Source organism: Myodes glareolus, chromosome 10 (genome assembly GCF_982192425.1).
Source record: "Myodes glareolus chromosome 10, mMyoGla1.1, whole genome shotgun sequence".
In the NCBI taxonomy this organism is placed as follows: domain Eukaryota; kingdom Metazoa; phylum Chordata; class Mammalia; order Rodentia; family Cricetidae; genus Myodes; species Myodes glareolus.
The window spans coordinates 38,866,698-38,886,420 of NC_142035.1; the positions used below are offsets into that span (position 1 = coordinate 38,866,698).

Consider the following 19,723-nt stretch of genomic DNA (forward strand, 5'->3'; position numbering starts at 1 on the left):
TGCTTTCCAACCTGAAACCTCTTCAATGGAAAATATGAGATTATGAAGACAGTTACTCTTCATGTGGGCTTTCTATGGGCTTTGCCTCTGCCAGGTCCTGCCTTATATGATCTTTCTTAACACTTACATATATGTTCTAAGGAGGGTACACAGCTAAGGGGACCAATGTGAGGATTTGAATCCAGGTCCCAGATCTGGCTCGAAATCCTGACTCCTATACAATTTTTGCAAAAATAAGAACTTTCATGGATGTGGCAATAATAACTATTATTGTTGCTAATTTTGGGAAGTGTTCTGCATTCTCGGTCTAGTCACCTAGACACTTCTAGATGGAAGCCTACATGAAACTTTGTGACTTGAAAATTTAACATTTTTCTTTAAGAATCATGAAACAGTTGCTGAGGATGAACAACTCGTGGTGCAGTACTTTACCTGTGGGACAGGCAAGTAAGAGACAAAGCTACAAGAGCAAAGACGACCCTAGGAGTTAAAATGCAAAAGAGGCTTTGGGAGCCTCCAATCAGGTATGTGTGTACTGAGCTCACATTCCCAATCCTGACACTTTGGAAAACGCTATGGAAAGCAATTCCATTTTCTGGTGACAGCTCTACACTGGCGTGCTCAAGTGAGTGCTTTCCAGCTGGAATTTTGCTTAAGAATTTATGTTACACTAGTCTTTGTTTACAAAGGAAAACATGCAGCTGCTGGTGGGATAGAGGCTGTTGGGATGGCGTAATCATCATGCAGAGAAGACGAGAGGAAGTTTATGACATGGAAACTTTGCTTGGTGTACATGCTAGGTCGTTTGATCTGCAGCAAACTGATGCAAAGATAGACGCGTGCCGGTTTCCCGTTGCTGTGTACACAATCCAGTCTTCCCATCAAGAGTTAAAGTATCATTCTCCTTTCTGAGAATCCAGACTATCCTTGTGGTGTGTTTGGCCAACAGGGCACTGCCTAAGTTCTGGACCACTCTCTTAAAACAATGGCAATTTCTGGGTTTTCCGTCTTGGAAGCCAGGGGCCCTGTTGTAAGGGAGCTCTGAATAGATGATCTGATGTCATGTCAACACCAGACGACACAGATTGTGATATTGGTGCCCATGAAATAAAACCAGATTCATGTGAATGAGAAAAAGGCACCCCAGTCACCTTCCAAAAGCCAGTGCTAAATATGTGAGTGAGGAAATTTCGGATTTTCCATGCTTGCTTGAATTCTTGACTGACTATGTTCATGTGAGTGTGTTTAGTGAATACTGTGTGTGGCAGCAGACCTGACTCACAGGATCAAGAAAAATAAGAAACGATCACTGTAAATCTTTCCATACACAGCAATAGTTAACTAAAATAACCATTGCTCAATTGTGGCTTTGTGCCTCATTGGCTTAGGGACAGAAGTGTGCACCTGCAAACCTTCTCTTTCCCATTCCCCACAGGACAGGATAAAGCCTTTCCTAGCCCCTAGTAAGCTTAGCTACTGTAGTAATTTCTGATGGGAATATTTGTTAGTAAAACATGGATGGACACTAATTTCAATCATGATCCAAGTACTTGAAAATGTAACTTTCCTTTAGTGGAGATAAGTTCTGTTTATTTGAATTTGGGTTCTTTTTGACTCTGGTGAAAGAAGATGCCCAGGGTGCCTTCCCTCAGCCAATTCATCCTCCCATAAGTCCAAGCCTGAATGACAGGTGTTTAGATAGGGGTTGCTAGAATCCCTTCCAGGCTGGTAGCTGCTACAAAGCACACAGGGAGAAAGCTTGCCACTTAGGTTTATGACAGCACAGGCTCAGGGTGAGATTACTTCCTTAAAGTTTAAGTTCAGGGCCAGTGAGTAGTTAACTATCCAAGAATAGAGCTTTCTCAGCCTTGGAAGTATTGCTATTTTGAACTACAGAATTCTTCTGAATGCCTGCTTTGCAAGATGCGCAGGAGCATTCCCTGCTTCTCCCCACTAGATGTCAATAGTATTCCACTACATGCGTGGCCATTAACACCGGCCAAATGCTCTCTGGTTGGAGATGGGGTGAAAATTACCCCAGTTTTCTAGATCACTGTTTTAGAGATCTTATAAACACTGCACACTCCTGGGGTTTACCTTAGACAATAATGACGTAAGTGTGGAAAGTGATGTACTATGAGCTGCCATCTTTGCTACTATAGAACTCTAATTGCTTAGAAAAAAAAAGACTCTGGTTTTTATTTTATCTTCGACTTGGAGAATTCACCCCCTCCCTCCAAAAAAAAAGGATAGGGAACATTTCTCCTGTTACTCTGTATTGACGCAGATGACGTTTGCTTATGATTGATAAAGATAATACCTTCATGATCTCATTTGTTTTCAGTTGAAGAGGTTTCAAGTTAGTAAACATTAAACTGTCTGTGTAGCAATGTTTGCTTTTCATAGGAAGAGGAAGGGCTGCAGAGGGAGGACTCACAATGCTCCTGTTGCTCTCATGCCTCCTTTGCAGCCACACTCTGACTTGGGGTTCCCCAGCCTTCACTTCCTTCCTTGGTATTTCATGTCTCTCTCCAGAGCTCATAGGGAATAGAGCCCCAGGTTTCTCTTCTGTAAGGATTGCTTGGGAATGGATTTAAGAACGGGCACTCTGAGAAAATGTTTCCTTGGCTTACAGAATAGGGTGTAAACAGACGAAATGCCTGGGTGCAATTTCCATTTGAGCCACAGTAATCGATTTAGAAAGAGAATGAAGAAAATTCAATCACAGCCAGCGATATAAAAGCGCTGCTCAGAATGACTTAGTGGGTATTTTCCTGCTCAGCCTAAGGAGGGCAGGGAAAGAATCCCGAGAATATTACCAAATGCTAGGATCAGCATCCCACTGGCCCCGCTCTGGAGGAAGGATTGCCCTTGAGATTAGGCCCCTGTATTCTGAGGCCAGTCATTAACCTACTTAATTAATGACTGAAGTAAGTGATTAAGTCCACTGTCCACATAGGGGGGCTGGGGTCACCCACTGAAACATCTGTGACAGGCATGTCTTGGAACATCCTGATGTTGAATAGCCCAGGCACAAAAGGTCTTTGAAATGCTAGGGCACTGGGAGGAAGCAATACAGATCAACACTGAGGTCATTTTCTAAGGAAGGCTTCACCAGCATGTCAGTCCCCAAGCTGTAGAAAAGACAGGAAACCCCAGATCTGGCTGTTTCTCTCGGTAGCTTTATCTTGTGTTACTCCGTAGCATCTATAAGCACCTCCTTTATTTTGAGCAGGAAAGCTCATATTGTCTTCATTGGGCAGCTTGCTGTGAACCCCCAGTGTCAAAGGCCTCCAGGCATTCACTTACCTGTAAACGCCCTCTACCAGGATGAGGATCTTTTTCCATGCTCGGCCTGTGCGGGGCTGGCCATTGATGATGGATTCTCTCAGGAGCTTCTCTAGGCTTTGTACATCTTTAAATAACGGGAAAAGAAAGACCGAGTTATGTGAGGGCTATCGTTTGCCTTTCTCTTTTGGTTTCATGAGAGGGTGCCAGAGTTATTTTTGTTTTTAACTTGTAGTTTTATACTCAGACCTGGACTTTGAGAAAGCAAGGTTGGAGCCAGAGAACACCTGGAAGATTTGGGGGGTTATTTTCTCCTAAAGTTTAACTCTGGTAGGACGAGCAGCTGTGTCTGTCCAGGCAGGCTGAGTCAGCGTACGGCTGTCTTAAGCTTCGCTTTGCCTGCCAGAGAGAACTTGGAAGTCGATACTATAGACAAGTATCTAGTGAAGCTGAGGTTTCATTGCTAGGCAAAAACTGAACTGTGCTGGATGAATTGAACAGCCCTTCATCAGTTGTTTAGACCCAAGTCTGTTAGGGTTTGCACAGAATACCTGCGTGGTGCGAGAGATCTCATTATCCGTGGGACCTTGGACTTTGAACTGTCAGGTGTTTCAGCAGTGTTCAGATTGTGAAACAATGTGGGGTCCTGCGTGAAATATTTGTGAGCTCGGGACACACTGCTAGTAGCCCCTTTTCTCATGTCTGATATCCTTCGAATGTTGTCATAGGTTGTTCAATTCTCCCACAACCACTGTGGAGACCCGCTATAGGTCCTTCATGTGCTGAGTCAGGCCACTGCGGCACAGAGGTAAACTAAGGCGGCGGTTCTCAGCCTTCCTAATGCTGAGACCCTTTAGCTCCTCATTGTCATGAGCCACCCCCCAACTAGAAAATTATTTCATTGCTACTTCATAACTGTAATTTTGCTACTGTTGCGAATAGTAATGCAAGTATCTGATAAACAGGAAGGCTGATGTGTCACTCCTGTGAAAAGGTCATTTGATGCCAAAGGGGTCGCGACCCACAGGTTGAGAACCGCTGGTGGAAGGCCTGTGGTTGTAAATGGCAGAGTTGGGTTTTGAATTTGTACTCAGGTCCACATTTATAACCACAAACTTCTACTGCCTTGGGTGAGAGTCCTTGTGCCACCTTTTCAAACTCCAGAATGCTGCACGGCAGGATAATGTCTGTTAGGACAGTCTTGTTTGCTTGCAATGGAAAATCAAAAATAGTGAAAATAGAAGATGGCTGGGCTTGGGCTAAGAGGCCATTTGGAAGGATTTAAGGAATCAACTCAGCGATTTGGTGTTTTATGTGCTATTTACATTTTAACTTTTCAAGTCAAAGTGACTGAAAAATTACATAATGTGCATATTTTTGTAGATTTACTATATTTGTACTCTGTATTTCTGCTGAAGAAAATTCATAGATCCTTGACTCTCCCCAGCGAAAGATGAGAGACAGCGGGGAAGTTATCTGAGCTCAACCACGATGCTGAAGGACAGATACGGCTGATCAGTGCATGCTACTGAGGCTTATAAACTGTTCCTTTTTGTTCCAATAATAAACCAATACAATCTCAGAAAGCCCTTCATGAGTTAGTCTCTGAATACTTCCCTGAGACATCTTCTCTGTGGTCCCCAACAAACATTCGGTTTTGCCTCTAGTCTGTCTGGAAGGTATCCACTCACCATCCAAGTCTCCCTTTAGACAGATGCATTTTGTATGGACCTAAGGTTTCCTTAGCAAACTATATGTTTTCGTTTTGATTTCCAAGAGTCTCCTCTCTTCTGAATGTTTCCAGCCGAAGCCATTGCTCACAACTAGGTGGCAGCCAAGGAGACTAAAGAAACTTTCCTGTTTCAAATTCTCAGGGCTCATAAATCCTCACCTGCATTGCTAGCTTGTTTCTACTTTACTGTTAGGCTGAATGTCTAAATCCCTGAAGGAACCCCTGGGAGCAAAGGAGACAGCTTCTCTGTTCTATAATCTACTTCAGGTTGTTAGCCTATGAATGGACAAAGAGATGGTGAACAAGAATTTGTGTTTAAATATCATAAACATGACACTGCCTTTTCTAATTTTTTTGTACATGAATGAGACATCATACTAGTGACTTTAATACCATCCTCCTAAAATTAAGTCAAATTGAAATAAACCAGAAGATTCTTTAATGCAGTGATATAAAATAATGCTTGGAATTAATTGTAATGGGGCACCAATACTTTTGATAGACACCACAGACTAACAAATAGAAACCACAGTGTCGGAAATGACCTCCATTAGATTTGTTGGCAAGAAAGGTCCCATAGAACTCCAAATACTCCAGGCTACTATCATTTTTTTATTATTATCTTTCAGAACTGATGGTGAGAAACTATTGCTGAAGACACTCCATATTTGAGTCAAAAAACAAGGAGAGAACAGGTTGGTTCTACCCTGAAAGCATCACCCCTGTTTGCATAGTGCTAAAAGGTACTATGTACATTGCTGGAGAAGAAAAGTAATCATCAATTTTATCCAGATGTGGACTCCAAAATCTCTAGGAACTGTCAGCTGGATATGCCCCACTATACAATGGTGGTAGGAATGTCATGGAAGTAACCAACTACTTTATGATTGTATTTAAGGCCTGTTCTACAAGATAGAACCTATTTCTGGCAATACTTTTGAAGCCAAAAACCTATGGCTAGATTGTCCCTTAACTCTTATTATTCTGATAAATGTACATAGTATTAAGTTAACTCCTAGTGGCTTATTGTATTTTCATAGATTAGTGCTTCATCAGAGAAGCTTCTTCTTTGTAGTAGATGATACTCAACAGAGAGACCCATGACTGGCCACAGTCTTGCAAATTAGAGACTTTAGAATGCTCAGCTTTAATTTGAACATGTATAGTATATCCCTTCCATCCAAAGCTCAGGGATCATTGTCAAAGAGGGGACAGAAAACTTGTAAGAGTCAGGGGCAGTGGATGACTGCAAGGAAATAGTGTTAGTTAGACATCAAAGGGCAGTTGTACATATGATATCTAAGAAATTGTGACAGCATGCACAAGGTTTGGGGAAAGTCAAATTAGACAAAATTCTCAGAATTGATAAGAGATGTAGACACAGAAGAGTCCCATCCTTAGCTAAGAAGCTGTTGAAAATTGATAGCTGCCATGAAAGGAAGGGTTAGTTCTCCTTAATGCTGTCTCTTCTGGTAGGCTGACTGTACTCCAACAAATGTCCACATACCTGAAGGTAGATTGGCAGCACAAATTTAATGGGTTTACAAAAAATTGAGAATACAAAGTTGTGTGACAATGGGATAGAAGGTAGGTATGGGAGGCAGAGGGGAAGGGACAATATAATAAAAATTACCATCAAAGAATTAGTGGAAAGGTTAAAAATAAATAATGAGTGTTCTAAGATTAAAATATAAATCTTTAAGCCACAAATGATTGGATGGTGCCTTCTATGGAGAGAGGATTTTAGTAGAGTTTGTGACACCCCGAGTTGCCACATTTCTTCCAAAATGCTTCAGAATCCTCAGAAAGTGTTGCTACAAGGGACTCAAGAGGCCTCACTCCTCCCGAGTAGGAGGTGAACAGCTACAGGGGGAAGGAGGACATTTTCTTTAGCAGTGTAGCCTCTAGTTATTTGTTTATGCTCCTGTAAATAACCCTCCACTCATGCTTCTGCAAGCAGTTCAAATGAAATTTATTGATTCCTGCTGATGTGAAATTAGAAAGGGGACTCATTAGGCTGAAGTATGATGAAATGCATTACATACATATCTTAAAAGTCACAATAAACCACACTACTGTGTATAATTAGCATATGCTAATTAAAACATTACAAAGTGCTCTAGAATCAGTGAAGAATGAATACTCTGGCCCCTGGTTGGAGCTGGCTCCTCAACTTAAGCATTTTTTTTTTAAGGGTATGTAGTGAGCCAACCTAGGAATAGGCTGTTTCACTTCCTATAGTAGAAAAATGCAAAGATTCTCTTTGGTGGTGGTTTGAAAGAAAAATGGCCACCAAAGGGAGTGGAGTGGCAGTACTAGGAGGTGTGGTCTTGTTGGAGTAGGTGTGGTTTGTTGGAGGAAGTGTGTTACTATGGAGACAGGCTTTGAGGTCTCATATATGCTCAAGTCATACTTGGTCCACTTCCTATAAGATATAAGACTCTCAACTACTTCTCTAGCACGATGTCTGCCTGCACACTGCTGTGTCCCACCATATCGATAATGGACTGAACCTCTGAACTGTAAGTGAGCCACCCCAAATAAATGTTTTCCTCTATAAGGGCTGCCATGGTCGTGGTGTCTCTTCACACCAATAGAAGTCCTAAGACAATACATAACAAGTAAGAATGCCAAGGCTGCACTGTATATTCTGCAGGGAGATTCCAGCTGCTAATGGGATGGGGCTGCAATAGCTGTGGTATCCAATGACTATGGTATCCAATAACTATGGTATCCAATGGCTATGGTATCCAATAGCTGTAGTATCCAATGGCTTTTTCAAAAGGGGCCATATCTGTCTGAGTCCAACACATTTTGTGGGAATAGAGTCATATTGAATGCTGTAAATTTGTAAATGTCCTTGCTATATCCCTTCAGCTCAACTCTTTTTACAAACATAGACCATTCTTTTCTCCCCTCCAAAATAGCACCCCCTTTTTTTGTTTGCAGAACCGTATTTGATCTGGAAAAGTAGTAGCTTTAAATTATCCACAAAAGCAAATTGGTATTTGCATATGATTCCCTGGGTCTGTCATTCCTCAGGTAATGCCGGTAGCCATCATTGACCATTAGGAGTGAAGTCTTAGACACTGTCATAAGCTGCCTGTTGGTACCTCCTTCCTGGGATGCTCCCATCTTGTTTATCTGTTGTACTTCTCCAGCTTACTTTCTAAACAAGAGAAGTTTCTTTAAATCTTTATCTCAGGGTCTGCCACTGGGAGAAATGAACCAAGACAAAGCAACAGACTTGAGCGTAAAGTTTAGATTCTGCCTTTTGACATTTGGGTGACTTCAGGTATGTAATTCAATCACTCTGGGGTCAGTCTTCAGTATTATGTGGGTAATAGATAACTATGTATTATGGTTATTGCAATAATTATTTAAAGGGTGTAATAAGTCTAGAATCAGTGATTCTGAATTTTAGGTGAGACGTATTTTTCACATTTTATTATCCAGGAACTACTAGCCTGTGGTTATAAAACTTCTGGCCCCAGCTTTGAACTGAACATTGCTGAAAATTAGCTTCTTAGTCCTTTTTTGTCCCTAGGAAGAAGCCTTTGAAGGTTCCGAGTTTCTTTCTTTTCAGAACTTTTTTTCTGCTTAATGTTCTTAGCTCCTCATGTGACTGTTGAAGGTAGGGAAGAATATCAAGGAATAGATTTTAGTGAGTAGCTGGACCCTTTGATACAGGATTGGAAATTTATTTTACTATTTGTTATGCTGCTCTGAATAGCCTTTCTATACGTTCCATCTATTTTTCCCTATACGGAACTCAAGAGCCAAGAATACTGTTTTGTTTGTAGGTACCCTATTTTAAAGAACACACTGTTGCTACATCAGAAGAGAATCGCCTTTCTCGGCTACTTGAGGAATGTTGTGATGGTTCATCTTGACTAACGTTTATGGGATTTACCTCCATCGTGGTCATGAATCTCTGGGCATTTCTTTGAAGGGCGTTTCCCGAGAGATTTTACTTAAGAGGAATGGTGATCTATTCTGAATATGAATGATGACCTATCCTAAATATGCACAACACTGTTTCATGTGATGGGGTCCTTAACCTAATGAAAAGAAGAAAGCAAGCTGAGTGCTAGTGATGTGGGATTCCCCTCTGTATGCTGTGAATATGTTTCATTGCCATTGGTTAATAGAGAAGCTGCTTTTGACCAATGTCTTAGCAGAGTAAAATCAGGCAGAAAATCTGAATAGAGATGGAGAGAGAGAGAGAGAGAGAGAGAGAGAGAGAGAGAGAGAGAGAGAGAGAGAGTCGGTGGAGTTGAGGAGATGTCATGTAGCTCCTAAAGGAGACAGATGTCCTGGAACCTTACCGGTAAACCATGAGCCTCATGGTAAAATTCAAAACCACAGGAACAGGTTAATTTAAGATGTAAGAGTTTGGTAATAAAAAGCCTGAGTGAATAGGCCAAACAGGTTTTTAATTAATATAGTTTCTGTGTGATTATTTTAGGTAGGTCTGGGTGGCTGGGAACAAACAAGCAGCCTCTGTCTACAAAATGGCACATCAACATGGAGCTAACCCACATGGCTAGCCACACACTTCAGGTCCCAGTGCTTGTATGCCCATACAGGGTCACGAGGAAAGTAGCTGAGAGCACACTAGCAGCTCAGCACCCCTTCCTGGGAAAGCAGCCAGATCAGGTCTGCAAAGTGTGCACAGACAGGGGAGCATGGCAGATTCCCTCTGACATGCACAGTAATATACCCAGGTCACACAGTGCATTGCATAGCAGATTTAGTTTTTACTCAGATATAAAGGGTTTATGTTTTGCACGCTCCTTCCCAGAGTTAAAGTAGTGAGCATGCTCCTATCCTGTGGTACTAAAGCTGGTGATAAAGGTATCTCCACCATATTAAAAGGCTAAGAGAGGAGGAGCCAGCATCCAGGGCTGCTGCAACCAAACTTCTTACCATTTTAAAAAAATGCTCCTGGTCAGAAAATGTTTACAAATATGCAATAAAGTCAGATTCAGACAGAAATTAACCTCTAAATGGGCAATAGTGTGTTTCAAAAATGTACTAAGGCTTGAGAGAGAAAAAAAGAAGAGTATAGTCAGTTACAAAAAATAGTTTTAAAAAACAAAACAAAGTCTTTAAAGAAACAGTCGAAGTAGTATACAAGAGTATGTACAGTCATAGATTAAAGGAGTAAAGAAAAATAAGTCACATAAAGATGGAATATACCCAGAAAGTCTAGATTGTGTATATTATTGTGTTTTCTTATTTTTTGACTACAGAGAGATATTTGATTCTGGGGGCTGTTAATCTAAACCAACATATATATTTTAAAGGTGTCTTGATTTCAAAATCTGGGTCTAAGGATATGTTGCTTTGAAAAAGAGAGTCTGCTTTTGTTTTCACAAATGATGAGAACCCGTGGATTCCTTCCAGACTAATGTGGTTTGATGGACCAAGACCCCATCGAAAGGTCTCCATGAATCCCCCCCCGAAAATACTTCACCCAACAAAAAGCAGAAAGCAGTTTGAAGTGAACTACTCCCAAATTCTCAAATATTGTTTATAAATGTTTGTTTTCATATAAATCGGGTTATAATATAGAGATGAATACTTTGCATTGGTATGTATATTGGTCTATTGATAAAAATTTAAGGTCAATTTTGTTATATGTATTTCTGCTCTTCTTTAAGGTATTTAAAAATGCAACGTATCGTTAAGAAATACAGACTAATAGATAGTCATTTATAGTAGTCAAACTTGTAGTCATGCTAGTTAGGTTTTCTAGATATACAGACATATTTCAGATCATAGGTATTCTTCAAATTTTTCAAAGATGTACATAATATGGCATTTAAAATGTTTTAAGAATTTAGACTTTCCTTAGCAGTGAGACATGTCTGCTTCTGGCAGCACCAATTACTTCAGAGAGGTTGATGGGCATTGAAGAAACTTGTTGTGAAGTTTGCCTTCAATGATGTAAGGCTGGACAATTGGGCAAGAAACTGCTCTTGTCTGGACTGCTAATGGTATGCTATATAAACTAGACACTAGACATGCAGGACCCATAGAAAAATGACTGCTAAAGTTGCCTGAGGAAGGTGAGATAGGCCTTCAGGGTTCCTGCTTCATGAAAGAGTCTGCCAGACATTCTGCAGGACATTGAAGAAAGTGGCTGACAAACTGCCAATATAGGTGGAACCGTCTTTGAAATTTCTTGCTTCTTGGAAAAGTCTACCAGATACTATGAACCTGTAGGCTGAAGATGGATTCTCCAATGTTACAGAATAACTTTGGGTGACTGTTCAGGCAGTGAGATATCTCTGTCAATTGTAGAGTTTTGGAAGTTGTTATAATGTACTTCCTGTTTATGTAGGTAATATTATACCCTCCTGGAGTCTTTGGTGGAATTGAAGAAATATAGTTATAATTATAAAAGATAGATTAGATATAAAACTTTAGAGTCACAAGGATAGAATAGATGATAGAGTATTTTGCATAATTTGACAAATGTAAATGGACTAAATATTAAAAATATAATTTATGCTTGATAACTTTTGTTGTATGTAATCTTTCTATGTTAAAGTTAAAACCTTCCTTTTAAATTAAACAGAAAAGTAGAGGTGATGTGGGTTTCCCCCTTGTATGATGTGAATATATTTTATTACAGTTGGTTTAAAAAGAAGCTGCTTTGATCTATACCAGGGCAGAATATAGCCAAGCTGGAAGAGATGTATAGAGAGAGTAGGTGAAGTCAAAGAAATGCCATGTAGCTGCCAAAGGAGAAAGACACCCACTGAAACCTTACTTATGAGTAGACCACAATCTCATGGTGATACACAGATGAATAGAAATAGATTAATTTAAGATATAAGAGTTAACTAGAAATATGCATAAGCTTTTGACCAAACAGTATTGTAATAAATACAGTTTCTGTGTGATTATTCAGGTCTGAGCAGTTGGGAAACATAAGAGCAGTCTCTGTCCACATGTTAACAGTCATTTCTTTCTGCTTCTTGAGTGTGAATGCAATATGACCACTTGAGTGTGGATGAAATATGTCCTACTGTTATGACTCCCATCCCATGCTGCACCCTAAAACTCTGATTCAAAACAGCCTTTCTTTCTTTAGGTTTCTTTGCTAAGTATTTTGTCGCAGCCATGGGAAAAGTAAGTAATGCAAGTGGAAGAGGGATAAAGAGAACTTGGGATAGAATATAGTCCGTAGGAGGAAACAAATTTTGGGTTTCATGAAATTTCATAATCGCAGTCTTTTGTAAAATCCTGGAATGGGCAGTCATCATTAAGAACCTGTCTTTCATGTTATTAGCTTTTTTACCTGGTGTGGTTCATGTGTCATAGATACAAACTTGGCATCTTCTATCTAACCTTAAATAGCTCCTGTGATATGTCACTCCAATCTATGAGAGTTCAGGAGTAAAGCATCATAGTATTGGAGGCAGACACATTTAGTATCATCTTGAGTATCACTAAGATGCAAGCAGAGTCAGCAGAAATGAATATCAGTTATATTGTTGTCCCATCTAATTCTTTCCCCCTCTGAACACCTTCTCACTTCCTTCACCTCCCGAGAAAGTAGAAGACCCTGTATATAGCTCTGCTCCTAAGGTGGTGCTTTCATGATGTGACTATAACATGGTGCACATGGTGAGAGGGAGTAAAGCCTTCTATTTGTTTCTTACTTCTGCTGCAAGAAAATAGCCCAAATTATTGACTAAAATAAGACAATGAAAGGTTTTACAAATCTAGACATAAGCTGCAGTGGGCCTGCCTGGACTAATTCATAGCTTTGGCAGGCTGGGGCATATTTCTGAATGTGTTAGAGTCTATTGTGCTTTCTCATGTTTTCCTGCTTCTAGGCCCTACCTTCCTTAGTATGTAATCCCTTTCTATCTTTAAAACTAAAAATGGCAACTGCAGACTTTCTTGTATTGCATTTTTCTGACAACCTTCATTTTGCTTCATCTTCTGAATTTAGGGACCATATTACTACACTGAACCCCTGTAGAGGTTTTATTTTAAAGTTAATCGACTGACCTGCTGAATTATCTCTGTAGTTTTAACTTTCTTTCCAGGTTATGAGGCATTCGCAGGTTCTGGGGACCAGGGCATTGGTATGTTTCAGGGGAATTATTTTGCCTTCCACAGAAAACTAAGCAATAGCAACTCATTCATAATGGATGTCTGTGGGCTAGGAGGTGGTATATGATGACCCAACTGCATAGTCCTAATCAATTAGAAGGGCGGCATTTTCCAGGCAGTCCCCGATTTCACTGTTACTTTGTAGAATCATTTTTTTAAATTTTTTATTAATTTATAAAAGTTTCCACTTCCGCCCCTCCTCCCAATACCCTCCCATTCCCCCCACTCCCTCTCCTCCTCCCTCTCCAGCCCTAAGAGTAGTCAGTGTTTCCTACCCTGTGGGAAGTTCAAGTTCCTCACCCCTCCCTCCAGGTCTAGGAAGGTGAGCATCCAAACTGACTAGGATCCCAAAAATCCAGAACATGCAGAGGAAACAAGTCCCAGTGCCATTATCAATGGCTTCTCAGACAGTCCCCGTGCCAGCCACATTCAGAGAATCCGGCCACATTCAGAGAATCCAGTTTGATCACATGCTCATTCAGTCCCAGTCCAGTTGGCCTTGGTGAACTCTCATTAGATCAGTCCCCTTGTATCAGTGGATGAACACACTCCTAACAGTCCTGCCTTTCTTGTTCATGTTCTCCCTCCTTCTGCTCCTCATTTGGACCTTGGGGGCTCAGTCCAGTGCTCCAATGTGGGTCTCTGTCTCAATCTCCATTCATCATCGGGTGAAGGTTCCCTCTGATCCTGCCTTCCTTGCTCACGTTCTCCAAGTTAGTTTAGCATCCAAATGAGCAGGTCTCCCTATACCATTTCCACAATACTTTCTTTGAGTTGTTCCTTTTCTCTAGATTATTTTGGGATAGTTTCTTAAATACCTGTGAACTTTAATCTTTTCATCTATTAATTTGTTTCTATCTCATTATGTTTTCTGCATGACTAACTAAATGAATAAATAAATAGAGAGACAATGTCAATAACTAGATATCTGGCATATAGTAAATTCTCAATAACTGCTAGTTTCTGGTACAAAATAGCTACAGCTAATACTTATTATAAATATAAATAGTGTCATATACTTTCTGAGAGTAAGAAGGTAGCATAAAGAGTAAGTTATTGAATAGGTTAAATATTAAAAAAGCTTTGCAGAAAATAGATAATTAAAATTTAAGGCCAATTGTAATCTTAGCAGAGTTGAAGACTTTAAAACAGAAATGTATTTGAACATACATTTTAGACAATTATAAGAATAGGGACATTCTAAAATATTCTCATTCACCTGTCCCAGATTAATGTTTCAACAAATTATCTCACTTGCTATCTATCTATCTGTCTGTCTGCCTGTCTGTCTGTCTATCTAAATCATATGTCTACCCATCCATCTAACTACCTACCCACCCCACCCACCCAACTATCTATCTATCTATCTATCTATCTATCTATCTATCTATCTATCTATCTATCTATCTATCTATCATCTATCTATCTATCTATCTATCTATCTATCTATCTATCTATCTATCTAATCTATCCATTCATCATCTATTTCTTCTGAATTGAGACTAAGCTACATATATTATACCCTGTACCCCTAAAAAGTTCACTACATCTTCCCTAAGAAGAGAGATATACTTTTATGTGACAATAACAGAGCCAGTTGACCTATCCTATATGCATCCAGATGTAATATCGTAGGTTTTATGAGCCACACATATTCTTGGTTACACATTCCTCTTTGCAACCATTTACAAATACAAGTTCTTAGGTGATAGATAGTATAGTTACCCACCTTGACACATTACTCTTACTTAGTACTATTAAGCTTTTTCGGCTCTCTTCTGAGTTTTACCCAGGAATAGCATCATCTCATGTCACTCAGCATCTAAGATCAGATGCATTTGTCACAACTTTCAGTATCTTTTATAGTAAACTATTTTCCTGGATTGTTTTTGTCTATTATAATATTGCCAAGACAAGTCCTTGGCTTTTATCAAGCATTTCTAGTTTGGGGTTTTCTGCTCTGCATTCTATGTAAATGATGGAGAAAACCTCAGATATTCCATTGAAGATAAAAATGTCCATGTACCCATCACTAACAGCATTGCTGTTTTTCAGCTGTCCAAGCTCCCTGCATGTGGCTTCTCTGACATTACTTTCCATTGAGTATAATCCCAAGGAAAATAGTAAATGGCTGCTTGTGTGCTGGGGTTTGTGTTGCTTGCTTTACATTAAACTACTGTGGGTCCTGAATAATCACCGAAACAGTTGCATAGTAAAACATAGTCTGTGGTTGGACAACCTTATTTAACATAAGGTTGTTTTATAATGCTTTTCCTAGAAATTCCCCCATTACCTGGGTGGCAAAACAAAGCTAAAAGACATGAAAGTTGTAAAGGAGCACGTGAGAAGGAAGGAGACGACAGGAATGGGAGGGAGGTAAGAATCGGGATGGGGAAAGAGTGACCAGAGCACACTATATACAGAAATGAAATTGTAATAAAATAATTAATACGAAAATACATAATAAGATTTAGGTCTTCTGTCTCTCATTGTACATTATATATAGACAATGTATTAGTTGCAACTCAAAGATTTGTATTTAAGTTGGTCTGGAGATGGGAACAATCGTTTATCTGGATTGTTTATCATGGATTGTCCCTAGATGCCTATATTTTATAGTTTGGGCCACAAACTACATTTTAGTAGAATGGAATGAAGAAATAAGTAATCAATCTTGATAATGACCCAGCTCACTTGTTCCAAATAAATCACAACCCAGCGCTGTCTATTCTAGGAGTGAGATTATTGTGTTAACCGTATATATAGCTTGTATTCATTTCCAGGCATAAGCTTCTACTACCAATCATCCGTCATGCTAATGATTCAAAGACACACATTGCATTTGTGCTAACACCAAAGGAGTTTGACTGGTCACTTAGTAAAAGCATTACTGTCTTTTCTTTGACTTCATCCTTGTCTCAGGAGAGCTTCATTATGAATATCAGCCTGACTTTGAACTCACAAACCTCTTAACTGAGTCTCCTGAATGCTAAGTTTCCTGGAAGGAACCATTATACCCATCACAAATATACTTCTTATTAGTTCAGGCACACTGTCTCATTGGGTGGACTGGCCCCTCGTGGTCCTGACTTCCTTGGTCATATTCTCCCTCCTTCTGCTCTTCAACTAGACCTTGGGAGCTCAGTCCAGTGCTCCCATGTGGATCTCTGTCTCTATCACCACCTGTCACCGGGCGAAGGTTCTATGGTGATATTCAAGTCTGACTATGGGACAAGGCCAGTTCAGGCACTCCTTCACTGCCCAGGGTTCTAGCTGGGGACATCCCTGTGAACATCGGGGTACCCCTCTAGAGTCAAGCCTCTTGCTAACCTCACAATACCTCCCTCAATTAAGATATCTTCTTCTCTGCTCCCATATCTGTCCTTTCTTCATCTCAACCATCCCACTCCCCCAAGCTCTCCCCAACCCTTTCCTTCTCCCTTCTCTCTCCCATTTTCCCTTTCCCCCATCCCACCCCCACCCCTGGAACTGAACAAGCATGGGATCAAACTGGACCCTCTGAATGTGGCTCACAATTGAGGCAGACTGAGAAGTCAATGATAATGGCACTGGGATTTGTCTCTACTGCTCATACTGGTCTTTTGGGATCCTATTCTATTTGAATGCATACCTTTCTAAGCCTGGATGGAGGGGGGGAGGGCCTTGGACTTCCCACAGGGCAGGGTACCCTGCCCTCTCTTAGGCCTGGAGGGGAAGGGGGGAAGGATGAGTGGGGGAGCAGGAGGGAAGTGGGAGGAGGGAGGAAGTGGAAATTTTGATTCCTATTATTTATAAAGTAATAAAAATTACCAGAAGGAAAAAACAAACAAAAAACAAAAACAAAACAAAAAACAAAACAAAAAAAACAAATATACTTCTTAAATCCCTAAAAGATGTGTACTTCAAACATGAAATCTTAGTAATACCAATATAATGTGAAACTGGATGTAATAATAGATGGAAAATCAACATAACTGAAGGGATTTATTTTATCAATAATAAAATGAAAAGTTGAATATTTGTCGCAAATACAAAAAAGTGAGGCCAACATATTTTTAATTACATTGAACTATATCAGAGTTGAGTCACATATCTGCAGTCTTAGTCTTCTGGAGTGTCTGGCCCTGGTCCTTCCCCCATCATAGCAATCTGTTCACAGATGCTCAATGTAGTTTTCCAATATATGTCAATCCCCACCTGTTGGGGGATATTTGATACCCTGAAACTGTGTTATGAAAGTTAACCTTGAGTCACGGGACAGAGCCAGTGACTAGTTGACCGGAATTAGCCATAGAAAAGGCAGGAATATGAACAGAGGAGCGGCGCAGAATGGAGTAGGGAGGGAAGTTAGGGATGCCATGCGCTCTTCGATCTGGGAAGTGTGGGGAGAAGATCAGCTGGTCGCTCCTCCACCTCTTTGATTTACTAGGTTTTCACCCCAATATCTGACTCCTGAGTCTTTATTGGTGATAGAACAGCTTCGCTGAACACAATATCACCCCTACCCCCAATCCTTCTTTGGTTAGAGCAGGTTTTTGTTGAACACTCCACTATTTAGAAAAGGGACTCACTAAATTCACTTGAGAACCCTCATGTGAATTCTCTCCTCCCTCATGAGACAATTGTTCTTTGGGTCATCCTTCCTGGCCATTATCAGTCTTCTTTTTCTTTACTCCCTTTGATTTCTTTGAAGGAAGGTATGTACTGAGGAGTAGAAACAAGGAAAGTTGAGGGGAATGGTAAGAAAGAGAGAAAGGCCGTAAGAAATACGAGGAAGTATGCTAATGTGTGTGCTAGTGTGTGTGTGTGTGTGTGTGTGTGTGTGTGTGTGTGTGTGTGTATGTGCATGTTTTTGTGTGTACTTGTATGAGCATGCACACAAAATGAAAGGGAGCCTCTGGTGCTAAATGTACCAGAAGCAGAGCTTTAACAGGTCATATAGGTCAACGTCTTCCTTAGCTTTACAGATGAGGACTTTGAATGAAAGATGAAAGGATTTGCAGAAAGTGGCACAAATCAGGAGCACATCTGGATTGGCGGACATAGGTGCTTCCAGCCATGGCCTGCTTCTTTTAAGTTGTTTTTCAGAGACATCTAATGGTGTCTGATCTGACCTATAAAGACTGAAGGAATAGCCCTCTGCAGCTTCTTCACTACTCAGTCACTTCAAACACAGCCCAGAAGGGCATTCAAAATCTTTTGAGCCTTATTTTTACTTTGTTTTATGTCTCTAAATGTTTATTCTGCATCTATGTGTGTGTACCATGTGTGTGCAAGGTATCCGTTGCAATCAGAAGAGGATATCTGGACCCTTGTTATTGGAGTTGTAGTTGGTTGTAAGCTACCATGTATCTGCTGAGAATTGAACCTGGGTTCTTTACAAGAGACTCACGTGTTCTAAACCACAGATCCATCTCTCTAGCTTCTGAAAGAGTATTTTAATAAAGTCTAAGACTATTAGGGGGACACAGACACTAGCGTTTTATATCAGGGATAGGAAAACTGGCACTATACCTAGAAGAACGCTAACTTTTTATTTACACATGGCTCAAAATGTAAAATCTTTGAACTTTTCCGAGACAAGGTCACAGGAAGGGCAGGATTGTGACACAAATGATAAATAATTGGCATCCTAAGATATCAATCACATCTTCAGAGGCCATGCCAAAAGACCTTTAACAGTGACATTAATGCGTTTTGGTAACACTTAGCAATCTGGATGTTTAATATATCTCAGCCCTTGTTCCAGGTCATCAGAGATTAACAAGCCAGCAGTGACTATCAGCATAATTGTCTTTCATTAGGTTAATTTGCCAGTATTAAAAGCAAGGACAACATATTATGAATAACCTTGACCTTTGTCTAGGAGCAAGGCAGTGTATTCTGGATAGATACTCAGATACTCACTGTTGTGTTTGAAGGGTCTTATGGTTGCACCTGAGAGTCGCGCCCCCAGGATGATGGATGTGTGGTTTAACTCATCACTTAAAATGAGGCATCCCTAGGCAGAAAACAAACACAAACCACGAGATGACAAAAGAAAAGACAACATACGGGAACTAGAAGACACCAAAACCCATGTTAAGCCTGGACTCTATTTAATTTGAAAACGTTGAATTTTAGCTGGTATTTATATGAACAAAATCTAATCTTTCAGCTAGCTCTCTAGTCTTTTAGCTGACTAATGGAGATGGCAGCTGTTTGTAAGACATTGTGTCTCTACTGGAACATTCACAGATGGTTTTCAGCAGAAAGATCATGTTGAAGCATCAGTCAGAGTCTAAAGGATTGAAGACTGTGACTACAGGACTGATGTGCTGCAGAGGGCTATAGACTATTTGGTACCTGATTCTGTGCTAGATTATTTGGAAGGTTCTCATTAGTCCTCCAGGCAGCTCGGGAGGCATTTTACAGTAAGGCATTTCAAACTCTTACTTTGCATTCTCATTCTGCCTGTGCTAACAACCCAAAGAGACAGAAGCATCTGTTTTTTACAGTTAAAAACTGGTTATTTGGAAAAGTGTGCATGGTAGGTCAGTGTGTGGGGGGTGGAAAACACTGTTACTC

At 40.3% G+C, this 19,723-nt stretch overlaps 1 protein-coding gene across 1 annotated transcript in view; it reads right to left on the minus strand.

Moving 5' to 3' along the window:
• Sptlc3 (serine palmitoyltransferase long chain base subunit 3) overlaps positions 1–19,723 on the minus strand; it is a 116,516-nt gene that overhangs the window by 48,965 nt on the left and 47,828 nt on the right. Inside the window, exons 6-7 of the mRNA XM_048455580.3 lie at positions 19,064–19,157; positions 3,310–3,415 (exon numbers count right to left, since the gene is read on the minus strand). Coding sequence (XP_048311537.3) covers positions 3,310–3,415; positions 19,064–19,157 — 200 coding nt within the window. The remainder of the gene's footprint in view (positions 1–3,309; positions 3,416–19,063; positions 19,158–19,723) is intronic.